Raw genomic sequence first — 16882 nt, 5'->3', positions numbered from 1 at the left:
ACCCGCTTCTCTTCAAGGTTAATTTCTCGCGCTGCCTTGCTCCCCCTGATCATCTGATCTTCTAGAAAACTAGCATGTCTCGTTTCCACAAACTTGGTATGTCTACCAGGGCAGTAGAAACGATAACCTTTCGACTTTTCTGGATAGCCAATGAAATGACAACTTACTGTTTTGGGGTCTAGCTTTCCTATGTTTGGGTTAAACACTTTTGCTTCAGCGGGGCTCCCCCAGACACGCAGATGGTTGACTGAGGGTTTCCTGCCGGTCCACAACTCATACGGGGTTTTAAGTACTGACTTGCTTGGAACTCTGTTGAGAATATGAATGGCGGTTTTTAAGGCCTCCATCCACAAACTCAATGGCAGAGTGGAATAGCTCATCATGCTGCGCACCATATCCATTAGAGTACGGTTACGCCTTTCTGCTACTCCATTCTGCTGTGGGTCCCCTGGCTTGCCATTTTCCTGTAAGAACCTTGCAAAAGGTCCAGGAACTTGTCCATAAGGGGTATGTCGACCGTAGTACTCCCCCCCACGGTCAGATCTTACTACTTTGATTTTTCTGTCTAGTTGGTTTTCAACCTCAGCCTTGAATATCTTAAATTTGTCTAAAGCTTCTGAGCGTTCTTTGATTGGATAGATGTATCCAAAACGAGAGTAGTCATCTGTGAATGTGATGAAGGAATCAAAACCATCCACAGATATCACTGGAAAAGGTCCACAGATGTCTGTGTGGATCAATTCTAGTACTCCCATGCTTCGCTTAGCGCCTTTCTTTATGTTCTTTACTAACTTGCCTTTAATGCAATCAACGCATTGCTCTAACTCTGAGAGTTCTAATGGTGGGAGGATTGATTCTTTGACTAAGCGTTCTATTCTCCCCCTCGAAATATGGCCTAAACGACAGTGCCATAATTTCGATGAGGAATCAATTCTCTTTCTTTTCTTGCTAGCATCTGCGGGTATTGCATTCTCAGCATTATTACATTCAGCATTCACATTCTCAGACAAAGATAATAAATAAAGTTTGTCTTGTCGGAAGGCAAGACCCACACATTTATTATTTAACTGTAGCTTACAATCATTCTTGCTGAAATGGCAATCAAAACCATAGTCTGACAAACATGAAACTGAAATTAAATTTCTAGCTAAAGAGGGAACATAAAGAACATCATGCAACTCAAGGGTGAAACCACTAGCTAAATCTAGAGATAAATTTCCTATAGCTTGAACTTCAGCTTCAACACCAGTGGCCACCTTAATCTGTCTTTCTCCTCTTTGAAGGGTTCTCCCTCCACTGAATCCCTGCAAAGAGTTTGCAACATGAACAGTTGCACCTGAGTCAATCCACCATGTGGATCTAGCATAACTTAGATATAAGGATTCATCAACAAAAGTTATAATGTCCTCACCTTTCACTAGGCAATGTTTCATGAACTTAGGGCAGTCATGCTTCCAATGCCCTGTCTCATTACACCATCTACAGCGATCCGGGTCCTCTTGCCTGTGCTGGTTGTCTTGCTTTGGGTGTGCTTTAGGCTGTGAAGTGCTTCCTCCCTTGTTCTGGGAGGTGGAGGCATCTGGAGCTTTCTTGTTGTAGAATGGCTTCTTGTTCTTTCCTTTCACAAAGTTCACAGAACCACCATTTGCATTCTTGAGCCTTTCTTCCTCTTGCACACACATAGCAATCACCTTCTCTAAATCCCACTCCTCTGGCTGTGTGTTGTAGTTAACAACAAATGTCTCATACTCTTTAGGAAGTGAGTTTAGAGCTAGGTGAATGAGGAAACCATCAGCGAGGGGCATCTTTAGCTTCTCTAACTTGGCTGCCATGGTGCTCATGCTCAGAATGTGCTCTCTCACACTCCCCCCTGTGAACCTCATGTTAGTGAGTTTCTGGATCAGGGTGGAAGCATGAGCTTTGGTTGAACCAGTGAACTGATTCTTCACTTTCTCAAGATATTCTTTTGCTGTGTCACATTCTGGGATTGCACCTCTTAGGCCCTCTGTGATGGTTTTCTTGATGACAATCTTGCACTTGCGGTTTGACTTTTCCCACTTGTACTTCTCAAGATCATACTTTGCTCTGATGGGAGCAAAGTCTCGCTTCCGATTAGCAAAAGCTTCATCGGTCTCATTCTGAGCCCTTTCGGGCTCCTCTGGCTCAGTGGGCTTTGGCTCCTGAAGAGCCAAATCTATCTCAGCAAGTGCTAGAGCAGCATCAAGTTCCTCGCGCCACAGAACATAGTTCTGTCCCGTCAGCTTTGGAATTGCACTAATGAAGTGCATCGCATTCAGCGCTTGGTCTGAAATTAAATATGAGAAAATAGTGAGAACATCAACATCTAGGAAAAATAATTGCATATCTTAATTTAACGTTGGTCAAAATCAAGATATACAAAAAATTAACTCTGTACATAAATTCTAATCACCGTTGGGCAGAATAGAATAAAAGCATAAAATTAGAACTCGGAATTTGCAATATTGCTATTATTAACGTTGGTCAAAAAATAACAATATCACAAAAAATCTAGGCTTTAAAACTCATGTCTCAAATTAAATATCCCGTTGGTTCAATTTAATATGAGAACGAAAAAAAAAAAATAACTTGCGCAGCGGAAAAACATTAATTTACTTGCTATTTTCAGAAGCATAACTAGCTGATCTTGCTCTCTAAATAATAAACACGTTGGTGCAGATTAAATAGAGTCAAAAACTGGATAAATAAATATTAAAATGCTTCTGAAAAATTTAACAGAAAAAATAAAAAATTTCTGTGCTATTTATGCTGAGCAGGCCATTCGGCCTCTGCGTTTTTGGCCCAGCCCATGCGCGGGCCGTGGGCGCTGGCGAAACCGCAGCCTGGGCCGGCTCGCTTGAAGCGGCCCAGCAGCGCGGCAGTTTTTTTTTTTTTTTTTTTTTTTTTCTTCTTCTCTGACTGGATGCTCGCGGCCCAGTTAGGGGAAAACGGCCCAGCCCAATGTCGTGCAGTCGCATGGCCATTAGGCAGGCCGCAACCTGGGCCGGCGGATGGATTTCGGCCCAACACCGCAACCCGCCTGGGCTTAAAGTCGGTCCAGCGAATCCTGGCCGTTGGATCAGATCCGACGGTTCAGCGTGGAATTCGCGCAGATAAAAGGGCTGGCCGCCGCCGCCTCTCACCAAAACCCTAACTCTTGCTCTCTGCTTCCTTGCTCCCTGACGGCGGCGGCCCAGAGTAGTAGGACCGCCGCGGCTGGAAAACACGCCGGCGCCGGTGAAGACGCCGCCGCCCCGGCCGTTACCTTTCTTCTTTCTCTGTGCTTTTCTCCACAGCCCACGCCGCGCCCAGCAGCAAAAAATGCCACGGCAGCGGCCGGCGCTGCACTTGGCGGCCGGAGAAGGAAAACGGCGCCGCCACGAGTCCCTCGCCGGTGCGCGCGCTCGCCCACTGTGGAGCGCGTCGCCGTCGAGCGTTTCGTGTGCGGTGCCCTGGGTGCAAGTGCATGGAGAACCGCGCGGTGCCGGAGTTCACAACTCGACCCGCGCGTCACAGGTAGTTCACTGGCCTTCCTTTTGCTTTTAGGGTTAGGTTTCCCCTTCCCGATCTATGCTTTTAGGGTTAGGGTTCGTTGGTTCCCTTCCCTGATCTCGTTCTTCTGCATTTGGATCTGGTGCGCTAGGGTTTGGGTGTTTTCAAATTGACTGATTTAAAGTTAGGATTTGAAAATCCCTTCTTTCTACTTGCTGTTCTTGCTGGGTAATCCCCGAAACCCGATCTACTACTAGATCGGCTGATACCAATGATAGATCTACAGGATCTACTAGCAATAGGATAAACAGGGTTTCGGGACAAAAACAATACATGCAGTGACATATATATATATATGTGCATACACTAGATCTATTACAATTGAGTAGAAGCATATAGATCAAGAGTTTAGGGTTTCGACCGTCGTTGGCGGAAGGAGCAGATCCGGAGACGTCCATGGCGTGAGTGTTGGTGCTGCGGCGATGTAGATCACGGCGACCTTCGGGCCTCCAGCGACACTGCCCGACGACGGTGGGAAAAGGGTAGGACGGAGGCGGCGCGGTGGTGCTTCCCGACGCCACTGCGCAAGCCTGATCGGATGGCCTAGGGTTTGTCGAGTGGGGTGTATGCACGACGAACTTAGAGTATTGTGCCTGCGGCCCCCACTCCTGTTTATATAGCGCAGCGCGTCGGGGGCCCACCAACCATGGATCGGTTGGGCGCCCCCGATCAGGGCGCGATCCAGGGGGAAAGAGGCCCCAGCCGTTGGGCTGGGCCTGAGATCAACCTAACATGTATATATAGGGAAAAAAAATCAATTGGCTATATCGTAGGGAGGCCTACGTTTTGCACACCTAGGAGGAGCGCCTTGCCGGAGGCTGCTCTCCATGTCGTCATCAGTGGATTGCAGTAGAGAAAGGTGCTCGTGGAGACGTCCAAACCTTCACCGCCGTTGCTATTATCTTTGTCGCCATATATATACATGCATGATCATCATCATGGGTCACGAACACTCACGATTACCGTAGAACGAACGAAATTGTTGGGGAACACGGCGTCTGTGTGGTGACTGCAGCAGCAGTAGGGTATATATAGCTAGTAGTCTTCAGGACCACGACGACCCATCGGTAGTACTTGAAGTGGTGCCTTCATGCTATCAGCGGCCTCGCTGGGATGCGATATCGATGCTGCCGACGACCCATGGCCATGGTGGGGTGGCGAGGACTAGCAGAGACGACATACATACCCTGAGGAGCTTGTTGAGCTGCGGCCATATCCCTATGCTTGTTATTGAAGGCTTGCATCGCTGGAGCGGTGGACGCCACGATCTTCTTCCCGGCAGCGCTCTGACTCTCTCGACCTCGGAAAACGCCGACAGAAGCATGGACGTTGCCATCTGAGTAGCCGAAGTCCGTCGTGTGCCCTCCTCCGTTCTTGTTCACTTCCGCCGCACGAGCTCCTCCATTATTCATGCCATCGCCGCCGCCGGCAGGCATGTTGGTCCCATGGTGGCCATATGCTTCTTTCTCAGGGGGAGGCTTATAATAAGTTTGCTTTTCGTCTTCCCTTGGTGGCGGAGGAGGTTGTGGTTGTGGCGGCTGCCGAAAATGGTGGTGGACGCTGCTAGAGTCATGTGACCAATCGTCGCCTTTGTCGCCGCCGCCGCAGGAGAACGGCAGACACATCGCCGACGCAGCTAGCAGAGGGTGCAGTAGTGTGTAGCAACTGGACTCAATATGCTCGGTGGCTTAGCTAGCAGGCTGCAGGCTCTAGTGAGAAACTGGAGTGCAGGTAGTAGTTAGGAGGACTACTATATACAGATGTGGTTGGGCAGGAGATGGAATATTTATCGCAGCAGCAGCAGCATACGGGTGTGCACTGTGCAGTAGGAAGCTGATCGAGTTTCGTACGGTTTAAGCTAACAAGAACCTCGCTCGAGGACGACAGGTCCAGCATTAGCATCAGAATTAAAGAATATATATGCTTGTGCGCAATCATGGAGAATTTATACTATGCCACGAGTTTTAACAACGCTACCCTCGTCACCGCAACATATTAGTTACGGATGGACAACATTCGTGTATCCAGAAGTAATTTATCCGAGCGATGCTATCAAGTCAGTCAACTCAATCACATTACATTATTGCATTGCGCTCGTTTTAGTTTTGAGACGTGTTTAGTTTACAACCGCAAGTTGCCAAATAATGAAGACACAACTTTTGCGTCTAAGGGCACCCGCAATAGTGAGAGTTAGTTAATAGTTCTATTCAACCTCTCCGATAATTTTAGCTTTTAACAATGGCTGTGCCGGGACTATGGGGGTGGCAAGAGGTGCGACGACCGAGAGCCCAAATATAGGAGGGGCCTAAGCCTAGGCATACAAACATCTAGACCCTATAGTTTATTATACATCAGCAAACTAATGAGAAGAAAGAATGAGAATTGGCTAGTCAGCCCGAGAAGATCATTGGCCTTTCTGACTTTCATTCTCAGTTTTCACCACGGCCCTCGGGCAGAGAGGAGGTGAGGAGCCACGCCGCACTCTGACCGCAACTCGAGTTCGCGACACATACGCGCACGGAGTTGGAGGTTATATTTTTGTCCTTTGTTTTAGTTCATGTCTAGGCTTTAAGTATTTTGTTCTTTGTTTATTTTTAATCTAAATTAATTGTTTATATAGTATTTCAGACTCTTAGTACTTTGTACTTGTATTGTCATGTTTTTGTTTTAACTTAGTGAGCATCTAGGCTCCTAATGAGTTTTGGTGATTAATGATAATATTGATTACTATGACTAACGTGTGTTTTGTAGAGGCAAATCATTTGAGTTAGGTCATGGTAATGGTGATCGGTGAACTAGGACGTTCATGCCGACTTAATGGTGGAAATAGTTTCGGTTTTCAAAGAATTGTTCGACATCGTCAAGACTAGACTAGGTCTAAGTGTCATATGGTGTTGAAGGGCACTTAGAGTAGTTTAGGATTTTGTTTTTCCTTTAACCGTACTATTAAGGGGGCATTGAGCGAGTAACTTGACCTAGACAAGGCTTTAGGTTTAGGTGTGGTTCACACTTGGTAAACGTAGCACTAGGCAGCTCTAAGAAATTCCTTAGATCAAGAGAAGCAAACTTCATTTTGGAAAGATCGCGATTCGACGAAGTCTTGGTAGAGAACTAGCACCAGACGCTGACACCAGACGCCACAGTGCTACTGTTGGCATGTCCGGTGTATGCTGGATTCAAGCCAGCATGCCGAGTGTCTAGGGTTAGACACCGGGCGCACGCACCGGACCCTACGAGGTGCGTCCGGTCCCTTACCCGGAGAGGTCTGCAAATCAACTTCTCATCGGACGAGCTCTGGGTGAGACATCGGACAATCTCTTGGTGCGCCCGGTGTAGAGTAGGTTTGCAAGTTCAACTAGTCGTTAATGTAGCATCGAACCCTCTGCGTAGCGCGTCCGGTGCAACATCAAGCACGTCTGGTGTACTCGTTTTGTGTGGAATTCGAGTGGCTGGCCCTTGGACTTGATGGGTAGTATTTATACTCCTCCACCTTGTCCATGGGAGGTCTCTTGCCCATTTGATTAGTTGAGAGTCACCTTGTGGTGCAAGAGAGAAGCAAGAGCCTAGAGAGGATTGAGAATTGAGTGATTTATTGACTGAATCCTTCTCTAGTGAGTTCCAAGAGTTCAAGTCTGCATCACCACTCTCTAGTGCCTTGTTTTGGTTAAGTGAGAGTTCTTTGCTTGTTACTTTTGGTGATCGCCATCACCTAGACGGTTTGGTGGTGATTGGAGGCACGAAGACCGTCCGGAGTTCTTGTGGATGGCTCGTGTCAAGCTTGTGAGCAGTTTTGGGCGATTCACCGCGACGGAGAGTCAAAGAATCAGCCCGTAGAGAGTACTTGGTCCTTGCACAGACCAAGGGGGAGCAAGGCCCTTGCGCGGGTGCTCCAACGAGGACTAGTGGAGAGTGACGACTCTCTGATACCTCGGCAAAACATCACTGTGTTCTTCTTGCTCTGATTCTTTACATTCTAGCACTTACTTTGAGCACTTACATTCCTAGAATTGTCATGCTAGATAGGATTGGAACTAGGTTGCAAAACTTTTATCCAGTAGCTCTCTAGAACACACTTAGGCACAAAGGTTGAATTGAAGCTTATAGATTGCTTAAATTTTTTAGAGAAGCCCAATTCACCTTTCTCTTAGACATCTTGATCCTTTCACTTAGGTATTAGAATTTTAGAATGTTACCTAAGAAACATTTGTTAAGATTTAGTCAATCAAAAAAAGGTGCTACACATAAATTTTACAATAAAATTTGCTTTCGCTTTGTAAATAAAATCAACGTCTATATATATTATATAAGATTTTATACATGGTTTAGAGGGACCGTCGCGACGAGTTCGCTAGAAGGTCCTCAAGAGCGACGAGTTTGCTAGAGGGTCCTCAAGATCTTAGGACCGGCGCTGAGTATAATTGACCCGCATGGCACTGTCACATGTTCTTGAAATCTGCGTATGAGTCTAGCTCTTGATCAGAAGCTATCTTTTCTCTCTCTTAATTAAAATATGAAAAAAATGATTAGAACTAGGTTGTGGCGGCTGTTTGGTTAGCTGCCGTACTTATAGCCCGCCACAACATGACTAGGATCTGGAAGTTCAATTTCTGTACCGCAAATTGCCAAAAGCTTGGCGAGCAAAAGTAGCGCCGCAGTTTTGGCGTCGCTGCTGTTGCGGCTGGGCAACAGTAGGCGTAGGCCAAACGCATCCTAGGCCAAATTTTTCAGATTTCCCGTCACATCGAATCTTTAGACGTATGCATGGAGTATTAAATATAGATGAAAATAAAAACTAATTGCACAATTTGGTCGAAATTGACGAGACGAATCTTTTGAGCATAGTTAGTCCATAATTGGACAATATTTGTCAAATACAAACGAAAGTGCTACTATTTCTATTTTGCAAAAAAATTTGGAAGTAAACAAGGCCCTAAGAGAAGTGTGTTGCATCAAAGGGAATGATGCAACCAGCGACCAAGCCAGCAGTGGGCTAGGGGGGCTCCAGCCCCCCTACCGCTGCTGGTCCAGTGGAATTTTAGTACTCTCCTTCTAATTTTAGACACAAATTTATAAGGTAGGGTGGGCTGAACACTTTATTTTTTTATATATTTTGTAAATTTCATCATTAATCTATATTTACGATGAGTAATAGTAGAGCTAAGTTGATGTAGAACTTTTGTTCAGCCTCTCCTAAATTTTTTCCTGGCTTCGTCCCTGGATGCAACTTGGATAGATACAAATGCACCTGGTGAATTTCAAAAACTAAAGACTATCGGGGTACTCGTACTCTCGATGGTTACACCGCTCCTCGATCATAAACGTGAAGGGGTGTGTGCATCATGAGAAGAGGGCACCAGCAAAAAGGTAGTCTTAGAAGACTGTCTTTTCACAATCAGAATCTATAACTTGTACTGATTGTGAGATTCTAGTGTTTTAGCATTTAACATTTAGTATAAAAAATATTTCCTACCAAATACTTCCTAGTGAAGACTATTATGTGCTATGACGGGTAGTTATGTGTTATTACTACTTAAAAATATTAGGAGAACTTCATTACTAGTGTTTAGTGGCTTGGTGATCGATTAGTATAAATTAGTGAAGAAAATATTCAGCTGGGAATCATTCCCAGGCAACCGAACAGGGTGCCGTGTGGCCTGGTGGCCGGCGTGAAAACTTTCGTGCTCGTCAGATTTGCGTTAACTGGGATCGACACTGTGCTGCGAAAGAAACATTTGAGTTGTTCAGAGTTATGTTTTTCCCTGCAAACCACGAGAGCATGCATGCATATTAATCTTGACAAACTGGAACCATTCTGAAAGTACATGCAAGCCTTCCCCTGCAACTGCTTATCTCTGTCTCTATTGGACGCAGGAAGGTAAAGAGAATTCTGAAATTGGCGACCGAAAGGAAGAGGCAAAAGGGCACCTCCTTCTTTGAGGAACTAAAATGGGAATATCAGGCTCATGTGTCCAACGATTTAGCAAGGAATTGGACATCATCTGCTATAACCTTGGATATATTACATACAAAAAGTAATGCGGTTGGTGCACTCACTCAGATCAGAAGGGCAGCCCAGTGATTTTTTTTGGAAACTTTAAAAAAGTTTCTGGCTTTATCTCGTTGAAGACTGGAGAGAGACAACCCGAGCACTCTTTTGGAGCTTGACCATGCTATGCACCCGTAGACAGGTCCCTTCCACTTTTGTAGAAACAAGAGATAGAAATGAAAATATCTCTTTATTGATACTACCCATCTGTTTATCTACTTTTGTCCATCGATACTACCCATCTGTTTATTGCTAAATGTGGTGGGGTTGGTGGCCATGTCAAACGTTCAAGTCTGTTCACTTGGCAGAAAATCTATGGCTGAAAGTACTGTTCGCTAAGTCATGGTTAAAAATATTGTTCGCTAATTTATTATAAAAGAAAAAACACTGTTGGCTGGCAGAAAAAGTACAGCTTATAAGACAAACGAACGGGAGAGAAAAACACTATTAAATAATTAGCAGATTCGGTATGATTGGCTGATTTGATAGATAAACTCAAGCCAAAGAAGCTTTTGTATGACACGCTTACGCTTACATATTATGTGCATTTGTTTGCTGATATAGACATGCACATAAGACCAGTCTCAATGGGGTTTTATTTAAGTTTTATTTACATTAAATAGGTTGCCACATAGACTTTTTTGATGATATAGCAGTGTATTTAAGAAGAGAGAGAAGAAATGAGTTTCATCTAGATGAAACTCTCTTGGCACGGTTACCAACTCTCTATGAGTCTTGGAATTAAATACCTATCAAACTATGAAATAAAACTCTCCATTGAGAGTGGGTGTTTCATCCAAGTTTCATTTCATTTCACATGACATGACAGTCTTGGAAACAACGTCATGAAACTCTCAAGACTGGCCTAAGCACAGCAAAGAAAAAAAAGGTGGACGCAAATAGGTAACGATCGCCTATTTTATTTCAGTTTGCAGTCAAATGTTCCATCGAATGGGAATAAAATGTGTCATCATTGTAATCTTTTTCCCCACCAGAAAAAAATTATAAAAATATTCTTATTCCAGTCAAACTTGTGATTGCCATTATCCGGCTATTTTGTTCAAATTCTAATTAGATTTTGGCGACGTACAATTTGATGAATGTGAGGTAGATATTTTTTGTTAGATTTAATTACGCTTGGTCTAATCTTATAAATCACTTAATAGAGAGCCTTTGAGGATTCAAACCTAAGACTGGCAGCACATATAACGCACATATAGCGCTTCTTTATTACTGTACTACACACTCATTTATGAATGCTATCTTTATGTATTAATAGTTTGTCATCATGTATTAAATATTTTAGCCACTATTCGAATTAAAAATGTTTCAACTACAAAGTTTTAAGTCCCGTCAAGCTCTACAAATTTGATTAAGGGTGTGTGTTCATCCGAGATGATATGAAGACTTTAAAAAGAAATCTCAAAACATGTGAAATTAAAACTAATACTTGAGTCTCTAAACAATTTAAAATCAAAAAAATCATCAACAACATTATTGTAGATTGGGTCAGCCACTAAAACTTTGATATTAACCCTATAAACATTCAAGATGGTTTGGAAATTCTAAATTTTAAATTTACATATTAAGAATATAAACAAATTCAAATAAAAAAAATTCAACTAAAAAGTTGCAAATTGTACTGATAACTACAACTTTAATATATACAAATTCGACGAAAACAAGATTTTGGCATTCTAATGTTTCAAATTAAAAATTTCTCAATTACAAAGTTGTAGATCATGTTGGTACTTTGTAGATCTTGTCGAGGGCTACAATTTTGATCTAAAATTAATCTTCACCTAAGTTCATAAAAATTATGAATCTCTACTATAGTTGAAATCTTCTACAGGCAAATCCCACCTGCAAAATCAATGACTCACAGCACATATCCTACAGATTTAACGGCCTAGGTTAGAAGTATGATCACGACCTTACACACCCTCAGCATCGCGTCAATCACACATCACACAAATTCACCACACGTGCGGCTCCGTCGCCCGTCGCGAGCATGGCCGCAGATCACCCGGCCGCCGCTGCCCACCCCGGTGTTGTGCCGCCCGTCGTGCCCGCCGGAGCTGCACCAGTCCGCTCGCCTGCCCGTCCTCGCAGCACGCTGCCCGACCATCGCCCGCCACCGGCCGCGAGCGCGGCCGCAGCTCTCCCCCCGCCCCCGCTCGGCCCCCGCTCGCCGCTTGGCGCGCCGCCAGCCACGAGCAAATGCCCGACGCGCGTGCGGTTCCGTCGCCCGCCGCGAGCGAGGCCGCAGCTCACCTGGGCGCCGTTGCTCGGTTGCCGCTGCCCGCCCCGGTGCTGCGCCACCCGCCGCGCCCACCAGAGCTGCGCCAGTCTGCTCGCCCGCCTGTCCTCGCAGCGCGCTGCCCGACCATTGCCCGCCACCCACCGCTCGGCGTGCCTCCTGCTGCGAGCGCGGCCGTAGCTCACCCAGCCACCGCTGCTCGGCCACCGCCCGACGCCGGTGCCAGAGCCACGAGACCGTCGCTGTGCTCCGTCCGTCCATCGCCGTAGACGGAGAGAAGGGCATCCATGTAAATAGAAACTTTTTACCGTGTTCACTTTGTAAAACTGCTAGAGAGAAGAATTTCTGATTTGGGTTTGATTAATTACAAGAAAGTTTTGTGTTCACTTTGCAAATAGCCCTAGGAAAAAAACCACGCTTATGGTGATTTTACCAAGTTAGAATACTAAATTGTTGGAGAGAGATCTTTTTTTGACTTGCCAAATAAAATAGCGACTTGCTAAAACTAATGATTGCCAAATAAATCTTCATATCATAGCAGTAAAGAGGGTGTCTGCTGCTTTCTTCACCATGGTGGCATAGCAAGCGGATCCCATACCAATTTGAGAAGATTTCTGATTTTTTTCTATGCTGCATTTGATTGTTCCATCTATTTTAACTTCCATAGTTCCTGCTTCAGATTAGTAAAGAAGTAATATCCTGTCAATGGCTTTAGTATCTGCATGAGTTTGTTCATGCAATATTTTATTTCACTTGAATAACAGAACCGGTTTGATGTGAGAATAGATGTGGCTCATTACCTTTTTTCAGTCTAATTCACTAGATTGGTAGATCAATTTATCAAGACTTGGAATGGTCTCAGTTTGAGTATTTGTGCAATACAATTATACAAATTGCTTATAGTAAAATTTTCTATCCGGTGATTGTTAAGTTTTGACATGGTAAATGTGTTCCTAAATTACAGAAGTTGGTGCTAGTTTTGCTTCTGGTTCAGTATTCAAGACTGCAAATTTCTTGGAACTTTGTAGATCAGTTGTGTTTCTCAACTTTTCTACATAGCATTTTAAAACTTAAAACCAAATATATGTTCCCAAATGAAGTACCATAATTTTCATATATACTTTCTGGTTAGTGGGGTAGATTTGTTTTTTTAGTTTTATGATTTATTTTAGTTTTGTAATTTTTTTCTAAATGTCACCGTAGCGTTAGCACGGGCAATGTACTAGTTAGTTTTTAATACAACTATTTCTAGAGACGGACCTTTAAGATGTCTGACTCATTTAATCGATTTTAGATATGTTTATTTAGAATGGTTGCCCTATTAGTACAGATTCTTAAAGACGTGTATCTTAAAATGTTTGTCTCTAAAAATTATTGTTTTAAATAGCCATCTAAGGTAGGCCTTGTTTAGTTCATCTCAAAAACCAAAAATTTTTCAAGATTCTCTATCACATTGAATCTTACGGCACATGTATGGAGCATTAAATATAGATGAAAACAAAAACTAATTGCACAGTTTATATGTAAATTGCAAGACAATGTTACTCCATGATTAGACAATGTTTGTCATATAAAAACGAAAGTGCTACAGTGTCAGAATCTAAAAACTTTTTTTATCTAAACAAGGCCTTAGCAATTTATCTTCGAAAACAATAAATAGCGGGCTATAACAACAACTAACAACTAAATTGTACATTGAAAATAGTTAAGTCCTTCTCAAACAGCTATAGCCTAAGATAGCTGCATATAGCTGGATATTTAAAAACTTGCTATTTTTTTACAGCGATAGACATTCTAAGGAGACTCTCTATAAATTGATGATCAACAGACATAATTGCCTTAAAACTGTCTCTGTAAATATTTTTTTAGAGACATATTGCTTGGAGGCCGTTAGGCCATTTATGGAAGTGGTCTCCAAATGTGTACAGCTATTTTAATCAAATAGGAGATTGAGAAAACAAAACTAAAAGAGACAAGAGACTTGTGTTGTACTCTCTCCTTTTTCAAATTATAAGATATTTTTGTCTTTTTTAAAAATATTACTTTTACTATATATTTAGATATAGAGTATATCTAAATCCATCGCAAACATATGTAGTTAGAAAAGCTAAAAAGTCTTTTAATTTAGAATGGAGTAAGTAGAGATTGGGAATGTTCTATCACCTTTACATATAGGCCCACATGTCAATGGGTTAGAAAAAATTTCTATTTCCTCAATTCTCTCTCTCCTATTCTCTTCTATTGCACCGGTTTCTCGTAGAATAGCAGTACAGAGCTTCCCCCGCATGACACGACCTGGTAGTACGTCATAGGGACACGCCTGCTCTCTTAGCCTGATGTGGCGATGCGATGCATGCTTCTAGCCCCAACTCGGCACGGCTCGTCCCCTTCCAGTAGTGGTGCTCGTTTCCATAGCCCGTTCGTTTGACTAATAAGTCATGGTTGAAAATATTATTCGCTAACTTATTATTAGAGAAAAACATTGTTGAATAATTACTAGATTTGCTAGATAATCTTAAACGAACAAATTGAGTTAGCTTGATGACGTTTGTGACAACACAGTACCTACTCTTCCAACACTACCGGCGCCGGCCCTAGGGTGGGCAGGGTGTGCCACCGACCCTGGCCTAACTTTAGATGGGCCTCACCTCATATACTAGATTAGTAGTAGTATGTATTAGACCAACTCCAACAGCTTTGCTATTCTTATTATGAAGGCTTTTTAGAACTTGTATAGTAGAAAAATATGCTCCAACAGATGTGTTATTTGATTTTGTAAAATAGAAAGTTTGCTATTCCTTGATTTTCGTTGGCCATATATAGCCAACCACTGACACTAGCTATCTGATAGCAAGGCTGTTGTGGACCTGTTCTTTTTTAAAAAGTTTTCTATTTTACAAAATGGCTAAACATTAGAATTTGGCTACTAATTTTAGCTAAGCTCTTGGAGATGGAGCACTCACAATGCAAGACTTTATCACAGAGTCCAAGACAATTAATTATATATTATTTATGGTATTTTGCTGATGTGACAGCATATTCATAGAAGAAAAAGGTAGAAAAAATAAGACTCCAAGTCTTATTTAAACTCTAAGTCCACATTGTTCGAGATAATAAGTAACTTTAGACTCTATGATAGAGTCTGTATTGTGATTGCCCTAACGTAGGCTTCAATAGTCTAATAGCCCAGCACAGCAATTAGAAGTAGCGCAGGTTTGAGAAGACGGAGCAAACCTGGGAACGCGCGGCGCCGCGGCTGCCGAACACAGCTTGCAATTGTGCACGCAGGTAATCAAGCGGATCAATTATTTTAGGGCTCATTCACCCAATTCCCATCATCCTCAATTCCTCGTCCGTGATCCATTTGTAGCCGCATCATTTCATCAATCATCACAGGATCGCACCAGTGCAGAGGATAGAGTGTGGATCACTTTCACATCCATAGGTAATCACAGTTTGGTTGGTTTAACGTATTCATGATTAATTTATTTATTGTAGTTACATACGCTTGCACTTTTTAATTATTAATTGTGTGTCGTTTATTTAAATTTTAGGATTTTAGGACATAATGTCATCTAGAAAGTTTGAATCTGCTGCTTCCAAAAGGAAAAGGAAAAGACTTGCAGATGCATCGAGAGAATCACAGAGAGGATCTCTTGATAAATTTTTCAAGAGTAGTACGACTCCTTCAACGAATCCTGATGAGCTAGTGATAGTTGTTGTGGATGAAGCAACTTGTTACGGGGTGATCTCATCTTCTCGGATCCTCTTACGGGAGATCTATCCTAACTACGACGTCCCCCACGACCGCCTACGGGATATCACCCACGACTACGCACGTAACTGTGGAGACCGGTTCCACCTCCGTGATATCACCCACGACTCATCGTGGGCTCGAGTTTACTTGGGGCGAGAGTTTCCTCTCCCCCCCGACTTGTATAAATACCCGTGATCAATGAATAAAGAAACACCGAGTTCATTTTATTCCTCTCTGTTCTCGTACTTTGGCATTCCACTCGTAACACGTTATCAGCACATCGCTCTCCCCCCAGAGGGGAATAGCTCGGTTGGATAGAACTTCGTCGAGGGATCGACCTTCGCCCAGGGCATCACTCCAAGGTAGAATCATGCCTTTCCCTCGCCGTAATCCTGCCTCAATGGCTTCTCTCATCCTCCAAATCGTCTGGATGGCGATGAACCGTGCCCGGACATTGGGCACACACTTCGGCAACAACCGCCTTCAGGCGGAACTACTGGAGGACATCCGGGAACTCCTTGGAGAGGCTCGCGGCTATCGCTTTCGGGGCGAACGTCGTGATCTCAACAGGAACCCCGGGCGTTTTCCTATACGACGTCGTTTCGGGGGAAACCGACGTGCAAACGTCGGCCCTCCGTCACAGCGTTCGGTGGTGTCGTCCACGGCTCCGCCCGCGGCGCCACCGTCGAGGGCACCAACTCCACCGGCGCCTCCAGCGCCGGTCCTCGCCTTGCCGGCTCCACCCCGGCCTCGGTGTCCGCTCCACGGCGACGGCCCGTGCCCACCACCGCCACCATCCATGGTGGCCAGCCAATGGCTGTCACTGGGCATAGAGCCTCAGTCGCCGATTCGGTACCCGACGCCGACGCTGTCTTCTGAGCGGGCTGCGCACAGCCCGCCTCCGCGCCGTCCGTCTCCACCAACCATCGCGGCGCGGATGTCGGCGCCGACTCGTCTGCCGGCGTACTTCGTCGACCCGGCGCTCGCTGCACCACCACCGCCGCCACCACCTCCTCCTGCGCGCCTCCGCCGCACGTGGATCAGCGTCCCCCACGGGCCTTCGGCTCGGGGACGTGCTCCTCCTACTTGAGCTCGTCCATGGGGGAGGGGGAGGAGAAGGCGGAAATGCCCCTGGCCGCGGCCTCCACGCGGCGTCCGCCAACCCCCGCGCGGTCCGGCGCTCGGCCTCTCGACGAGCACGGCCGCCTCGACGCAACAGCGCCCCGCAAGGCGACCTCGACGCGGCGGC

The 16882-nt window shown here is 44.6% G+C and overlaps 2 protein-coding genes across 2 annotated transcripts; one reads left to right on the top strand and one right to left on the bottom strand.

Annotated features, from left to right (window-relative positions):
• On the bottom strand, positions 1014–5318 carry LOC110430761. Its single transcript, XM_021448684.1, has 3 exons — positions 4757–5318; positions 1412–2305; positions 1014–1304 (listed from the first exon to the last, which is right to left on the bottom strand). The coding sequence occupies exons 1-3, from the start codon at positions 5193–5195 to the stop codon at positions 1258–1260; spliced, it is 1380 nt and encodes a 459-aa protein (XP_021304359.1). The 5' UTR covers positions 5196–5318; the 3' UTR covers positions 1014–1257.
• Positions 16034–16723, top strand: LOC110431110 (vegetative cell wall protein gp1-like). Its single transcript, XM_021449814.1, has one exon. The coding sequence runs from the start codon at positions 16034–16036 to the stop codon at positions 16721–16723; it is 690 nt and encodes a 229-aa protein (XP_021305489.1).

Source organism: Sorghum bicolor, chromosome 10, assembly GCF_000003195.3.
Source record: "Sorghum bicolor cultivar BTx623 chromosome 10, Sorghum_bicolor_NCBIv3, whole genome shotgun sequence".
NCBI lineage: Eukaryota > Viridiplantae > Streptophyta > Magnoliopsida > Poales > Poaceae > Sorghum > Sorghum bicolor.
Note: the sequence above shows the minus strand (reverse complement) of the source record. Positions and strands in the feature narration are given on the sequence as shown.

Coding starts and splice junctions, on each gene's coding strand:
- LOC110430761 (XM_021448684.1), bottom strand. CDS start 5,195: ATGTGTCTGCCGTTCTCCTGCGGCGGCGGCGACAAAGGCGACGATTGG. Junction 2,306..4,756: donor AGCTCAACAAGCTCCTCAGG/GTATGTATGTCG, acceptor ATTTAATTTCAG/ACCAAGCGCTGAATGCGATG. Junction 1,305..1,411: donor GAAACATTGCCTAGTGAAAG/GTGAGGACATTA, acceptor AACTCTTTGCAG/GGATTCAGTGGAGGGAGAAC.
- LOC110431110 (XM_021449814.1), top strand. CDS start 16,034: ATGGCTTCTCTCATCCTCCAAATCGTCTGGATGGCGATGAACCGTGCC.